Raw genomic sequence first — 7,015 nt, 5'->3', positions numbered from 1 at the left:
CATGGCGGTTGTCACTGGCTCGATGGGGAGTTCGGGTCGTGACAACTAAGATATGGTACTTTAGGACCAAGAACTTCTTTATTATTTTCATGAGGTCAGAAAGGGTATTTTTTCACATCTAGTGACCTTAGAACCATTGGTGAACTCAATAGATGTGTTTTGTCCATATAAAATCATTTTAGCACTTTTGCTATATACTTAGACTAATAGACAAAAATTCCATTTGTCAAGTGTTCAATTTGAAGACCTAAATAAAACTTTGTTTTTCTAAGGTCTTTCATATCAAATTATTTCTTTAAATAATCCACGGCTTTTAACAACTCTTTAAGAGTTCCAATAATATTCAAATTATCAACATAAACAATAATTATCACAAATTCATATCTAAATTCTTTTATAAAAACACATGGGCATATAAGATAATTTTTATAGCCTTCTTTCAACAAATATTCACTAAAGTGATTATACCACATGCATTTGGATTACTTTAATCCATATACATATTTATTTAATTTGATTGAAATTTTTTTTCAAAAATTCAAGTTTTTTTGCTTCAAGTAATTTAAATGCTTTAGGATTTTTCATATAAATATCATTATCAAGTGAGCCATATAAATAAGTTGTAACTACATTCATTTAATGCTTTTCAATCTTATCATATATTGCTAGTCAAGTTAATATTATAATTGCATCCACCGCAGAGAATATATCTCTTCATACTCAATACCAAGTCTTTAGGTAAAAGCTTGTGCAACAAGCTATGTTTTATATCTCATAATCTCATTTTCTCATTTCGTAATTCACACAAATACCCCTTTATGTCCCACTAATTTTACACCATTTGGTGTACAGATTATAGGTCTAAAAACTTCATGTTTTACAAGTGAATTCCACCTAGATTGCATCTTTCCACATTGGCCAATCATTTCTATTTCTACATTTTTGAATATATGTATGTTCAAGATCCTCATTTTCTTTCGTAATATTGAGCTCTATATTATATACAAAAATATCGTCCATGTTTATTTCATTCTGGTTCCATCTTTTCCCGTCATAACATAATTGATTGAGATTTCTTCATTTTCAATTCTTTCAGGTACTTGAATTTCTTTTAAAATTTTTATCAATTATGTCAAGGGTCTCTTCTAGAGTTTCTACTTCCTCTTTCTAACCATCTTGAATATTTACTCTTTTTATTTTTCAAGGATTTTATCTTTAAAACTGATTGGTCTCCATGCTTTTTAGCGTGTTTTGTTTTACAGAGATATTAATGCTAATAGAAGCATTTACAACTAGTATATAAGATTTAGTTGTTCTCTTTAGTCAATAAATAGTCTGGCAACAGATTTATTATATTTTGCAAAAGAATTATCATTTGAGCTTCAAGTTCACATTGATTTGTGTGATGATAAAAACTAAATAATGATAATTCATTTTAAAAAAAAATTCCTTTTCCAGTTATTTTTTCCTTTTGGTTAAATTACGTAATTAGTCCCTATACTATGCAAAAAATATAAATTTAGTCTCTATACAATAATTTGTATAAATTGAATCGTTATGCTTTATCAATTTGTTGATTTCAGTCCCTAAGTCTACATCATTAAATTTAACCGTTAACTATGGTGATGTGGCATTTTAATCAAATTGATGTGGCATTGATAAAGATGATGTGGCATAATGTTGACATGGCAAAACATTTAAGTGGTAAAAAAATGCTAACTAGTTTAATAAAGAAATACAAAAAAACCACCTTAACCCTAAGTTAAAAATTAAATGAGATTAGCAAAAATATGATTAAGATCTTTTAAAAAAATTTGAGAGAGAGAAAAAAAATCTACCGCGGAAGAGGAAGAATCAAGACAGGGAGATTTCTCTAGTTTTGAATCTAAAACTGAAGGTAGGGAAAATAATGAATTTTCTTTTTTAAGATTTAATTGATTTTGAATCAGTAATTTTTCATTGAAAATTCAACTAGTTAATATAAAGACTTTGTTACAATCTCATTTATATTTGTTCGTAGCCCTTTGGGGTTTGTTTTGTCTACCACTATTTTTTTTTATTTAGGGTTTACATCTTTGTCTATTGTTTTCTGGTTAAAACCATAATTGTCTAGTATTTGATAATGTTATTAGGCCGGCATATAAGTTGCTTAAAGAGAAAATTAATGGTAGCTCAAAAAAGTAATATCCTTCAACATTGCCACTCAACAAATACAGCATAAAGATCCAAAAATTGTCTTTGGCTATAGCATAAGCTATAAATGAATCACATTGTAAGATTCACCATGAAAACCTAACTTTTGTTTCTAACAAAAACACATGAAAATGGGTTATAGTTTATAACTTTTCTGATTCAGTTTTATCCTTTGTTGGCTTTGTTGCTGTTGTCCTTTGATCCAAGTATTCTTCTTCAATTATTTCCTTGAGGATGAACAACCTTTGTCTAACAATAGGTTGAGTCATCTTTTTAGCATATTTGACGTCAGTCTCCTCCTTGTTGAGAAAGTATGCATCCAGCAAGATCTTAATCAACTTGTCTAGTTCTTTTGGAGTACTGTTCAAGTAGGAAATGGCAAACAAATAGAACATGTCATGCTGTAATAATAAAAGATGCTAAAATAATTTGAAGATGAAAGAAATTTTCTTACGCGTATAAAGCTTTAGGATCCCTGGCTTCATGTTCATCATTGGGAGAGAAAGCTGTTGCTACTGCAAAAAATTGCTCTACAGAGTCTATGATGTTTAGCAGATGCTTGAGCAACTTTATCTTTTTTGGTGCAATTATTCTCTTAAGACTACTCTTTGTGGCTTTGCATAAGTGATACATGATGTCTTTAACCTATACTTAAATGTTGAAGAAGAGATGTAAGAAAATAGAAAATACTAGGCATATGGTGTTCCAACTTTCTTTTTTGCCTTAGATGATTGAGATTTGGTGTTCATAACACTAATAAGGGATAACTAGACTTAAGAATCTAGCCATATTTTTTAATGCCTTCATATGCCTACTAAGAGGTAAATTATTCATGGTAGACATATGTTTGATTCAAAAAATCCTTGAAATTAGATGTAATTGATAGTGTATGGTAAATTACACATTTTAATTCCCCCAACATTCCAATTTTTTGGCAAGGCCATACGAAATTGTTGTAGTATATGTTAAATTACATTTTTCTTATACAAAAGAAATTATTAGTGGATATAATTTAGTGTTTTTATATGAATCTATTTTATGCTAACAAATGAACTCTTTGGTTTTTAATGATACTCTTAAGAAAAAAAATAGTTAATGATACAGATTACATTTATGTAGCAAGTATTTGAATTGGTTTTAAATCTTTTATATTGCTTTGTTTGCCTTTAACTTTTTTCAATTTTTTTTTTGAGTTAGCCTAATCATTGCACATGATTAATTTCTATACTTCATTTTATATAGGCTGACTTGGGAAACATGCAAATTAAGGTACCATCAGGGGGGAAAATTTGTAAGAAAACCAAGAGTTACATATGTTAATGGATCATTAGCAGAGTATGATGAAGATCCTGATCAAATTTGCTATTGGACCATTCTATCTACTATATTGAGAATGGGAAGTCACTAGACACAGGCTTGAAGTTGTTAACTGATTATAGTAACGATACAGAATTGATTGATCAATTAAGGAAGAAGAGAACTTAAGATATTTATGTAGAACAATTGGATTGTGTTAATGACATGCACTTACCTACTGCACTTCTTGAACCAATTGAAGTTAATGAAGGTATAAATGAGCTTGATAAAGATATTGTTGTGACTGGTACTAAAAGTAATGATGATAATGTACCTCATACATTAGAGGATTTTGGTATTGATTTGCAAGGAGTTAATGTGAATGCTATTGAACATGACAATAATAGGAATAAAGGAGTTTATGAAGTGAATGCAATTGATGGCTATAGTAGTGATGTCGGCAGTGATTCAAGTGTGGATTATGAAGATAGGTTGGTGGATGTGAATTGGGTTACTGATGAAGATACAAATGCAAATGACGAACTGGAAGTTGCTAGGGAAACTTTGAGAGAGTATGTTAAGAGGAAAAAACAATTATGTATTAATAAAGGTCATGATGGTTTAGATGATGATGATTATGATGATGATAGACTTATTGTGCCTGTTAAGGATGTACAAAATAATGGTCAAACTTCTAGGCCTAACTTTGATACCAACAAGGTGGATGGGTACATAAGTGAGTATTTTGATTCATCAGACCCTGGGAGTTTTATAGAAACTAGTGATAACTCTGATGAAGATGATGCACAAAGAGTGAAGTCTAGTGATAAATATTACAACCCAATGGTCCCTTTTAATGATTTTGTGGTTGGACTTAGGTTTGAAAACCTTAAAGTTTTAAAAAATGTTCTTTCTGAGTTGTCAACAAGAAAAAGATTTGAATTTAAGTTCTTAAAGAATGATAAACAAAGGGTAAGAGCTACATGCGCTGCAAAGAACTACAAGTGGACTATTCTTTGCTCATGGTGTGCTACTAACAAGATATACATGGTGAAAACATATGAATTTGAGCACTCATACTTGCTTATAACAAAGAATAAAAGGGGGACAGCTTTAGTGATTGCAAGAAAGTATGGTGAAGAGATTACTGCTATGCCTTTCATTAAGCCTAGGCATCTGAGGGCACTAGTGAGGAAGGATTTAAGAGTTAGGGTGTCATTTAATGTGTGCAGAGCACCCAAGCTTGAGGTGATTAAAAAAATTGAAGAGAAGTACAAGGAGGAATATCTTGTTTTGAATGACTATGTTGAGGAGTTGAAATTGACAAATCCTGGAAGTACTATTTTTGTCACATCCCACAAGCCTACACCTGATTCGATGCCTGTTTTTGAGAAAATTTATATATGTTTTGGAGCTCTAAAACAAGGTTTTTTGGGGGGATGCAGACACATTATTGGACTTGATGGATGTTTTTTGAAAAGGTTAATTCAAGGTCAATTACTTGTGGCTGTAGAAAGGGATGGGAACAATCAAATGTTCCCACTTGCTTGGGCAATGGTGCAAAATGAGAATACTAACAGTTAGACTTGGTTTATAAACCAAATGTATTGATTTGGATATTGGAGATGGGCTTGAGTGGTTAATCATTACTGATATGCAAAAAGTACACTATTTACATTTATTTTTATTTCAATTGTGATGTAATTTGTCTTTATGAATTTATAAATATTATTTTTTTATTGTTGTAGGGTCTTGTAAGGTTGCTTAGGCACTTGTTGCCTTTAGTTGAGCACAAGATGTGTGCTAGTGTCGCGACCCGGAACTCCCTATCGGGCCCGTCACAACTTCAACGACGTCCCGATAGGCACTCATTACCCCGAATGCCGATCGAAACCTCGCAAGGCTTAGCATCAGCTTTTGCATCTCCCCGGTGAGCGACAGTTATTAAATCTCGCATTTCAAGAAATCATAAGTCTTTTCCAAATCAAAATAATAAAATATTATTTTCTGGCTCACAGGGGTATTTTCGTTATTTTTCTTCAAAAACACCAAAACCCGCCAAAAACATGTTGTAAAAGCTAAATATGTTCATACATACTTTAAATCAGATAACTGAAGTATAAAATTACTTTTACAGTGACACGTGGGCCCCCAACTAACCAATAAGGTGCGAGTCTATGAACCTACAATTTTGTCGATGCAACTCCAAGATTAATTCTCGACTTAATCAACTATCAACAAACTGTCCTGAGCCTGAAAAATGGATAGGAAGAGGGGTGAGATTATGATTATATAATCCCAGTGAGTAAACAATTACCATCAAAAGCATCTAAAGCCGAGTAGATGGAGACAATATAAAAACGTTATATCTCAATAATGTTCATAACACAAAATTCGCTTCAATCTATGCCAAACAATTTCTTTTCATCAAAATTTCTCGGCTTATGAATTTCTTAAACTTGGCCCCTACCAGAATCATTCTCGTAGGTACCTTCGTCAAGGTATCCCACTGAGATCGTCAAGGCTGTTCAATGACCCATACCCATAAACATGTTTTCACATCTGACACACAGCTGTTCCTTGGCGTTAGCTGAGTCTCACTCTCACGTGGTGGCCCGAACGTGAGGTGCACTCAAATCATACCTCAGGAGATACTTCACCCAACATCTCCCCCCGGAGGTAAGTATATAATTGAGTTACCGTGCCCCTCTCATAGGCAGTCCACGGAAACCCCCACCACTGCAGTGATCGTTTAATATACCACCAGACCCATAAAAATTCCAATAGCATAATATGGCGAATAAAATGTAATCCAGTCTACCGAGACCAATCCAAAACTATTCATATATTTCATGCCAACCTCAAAAATTTAGCCATCATGCTTCCATAGTGTCATAAACCACAATTTCAATAACATATAAAATCATAAATTTCAACACAGTCTCCATATACTCAATTTTTCCAAAACAATATTTGATTTCAAAACCAATATACATCTCATTTTTATTAAAAAATATTTTAATTAGAAAACATAATATTTTATAATTTAAGCTCACCATTCAATAAAAGTATCAAACAAGTATAATAACTCTAGATATTTAAGACGATAAGTTGTCCACTCACAATATTAGGAGTAGAAATACTCCCATTTTCAGTCCGCAGGTACAGTCTTTTACCTGTATCTAATGGCTCATCACCTAGCCATAATCCATGACACATATTCCAATTAAATTGTGTCTAACAGTCATAAGCTATTTCAAGCTCGATGTATATGCATGATATGATATGCAACTTATCCGACTACCGCTTAAATGTGGTGTTGACCTAATTCGGTCTATTACTCGATTAAATCGATATACGCGTCCGTTTAAACTCCAAATTAATTTTTTTCAGTTCCTATTCCTCAATTGCACCCAAATTGACTTAATGTCTCTCAGTGTGGTGCAATTTATCAGTCTTGATAGCAAATTACGAAAATACCCCTAGTGGGTAAAAATTCATATTTTTGCTTCAAAAATTCCCATTA

The 7,015-nt window shown here is 32.2% G+C and overlaps 2 protein-coding genes across 2 annotated transcripts; one reads left to right on the top strand and one right to left on the bottom strand.

Moving 5' to 3' along the window:
- Positions 1 to 2,194: 2,194 nt before the first annotated feature.
- Positions 2,195 to 3,255, bottom strand: LOC18589428 (uncharacterized protein At4g37920, chloroplastic). Its single transcript, XM_018129906.1, has 2 exons — positions 2,648 to 3,255; positions 2,195 to 2,553 (listed from the first exon to the last, which is right to left on the bottom strand). Exons 1-2 carry the CDS (start codon positions 2,824 to 2,826, stop codon positions 2,337 to 2,339), a joined length of 396 nt encoding a protein of 131 aa, XP_017985395.1. The 5' UTR covers positions 2,827 to 3,255; the 3' UTR covers positions 2,195 to 2,336.
- A 459-nt stretch (positions 3,256 to 3,714) lies between these two features.
- LOC18589427 lies at positions 3,715 to 5,073 on the top strand. Its single transcript, XM_018129905.1, has one exon. The coding sequence runs from the start codon at positions 3,715 to 3,717 to the stop codon at positions 5,071 to 5,073; it is 1,359 nt and encodes a 452-aa protein (XP_017985394.1).
- The last annotated feature ends 1,942 nt before the right edge of the window (positions 5,074 to 7,015 follow it).

This window comes from Theobroma cacao, unplaced genomic scaffold (assembly GCF_000208745.1).
Source record: "Theobroma cacao cultivar B97-61/B2 unplaced genomic scaffold, Criollo_cocoa_genome_V2, whole genome shotgun sequence".
NCBI lineage: Eukaryota > Viridiplantae > Streptophyta > Magnoliopsida > Malvales > Malvaceae > Theobroma > Theobroma cacao.
The sequence above is the reverse complement of the archived record's forward strand: the minus strand, read 5'-3'. Positions and strand labels throughout refer to the sequence as shown.

Coding starts and splice junctions, on each gene's coding strand:
- LOC18589428 (XM_018129906.1), bottom strand. CDS start 2,826: ATGTATCACTTATGCAAAGCCACAAAGAGTAGTCTTAAGAGAATAATT. Junction 2,554..2,647: donor GATCCTAAAGCTTTATACGC/GTAAGAAAATTT, acceptor CTACTTGAACAG/TACTCCAAAAGAACTAGACA.
- LOC18589427 (XM_018129905.1), top strand. CDS start 3,715: ATGCACTTACCTACTGCACTTCTTGAACCAATTGAAGTTAATGAAGGT.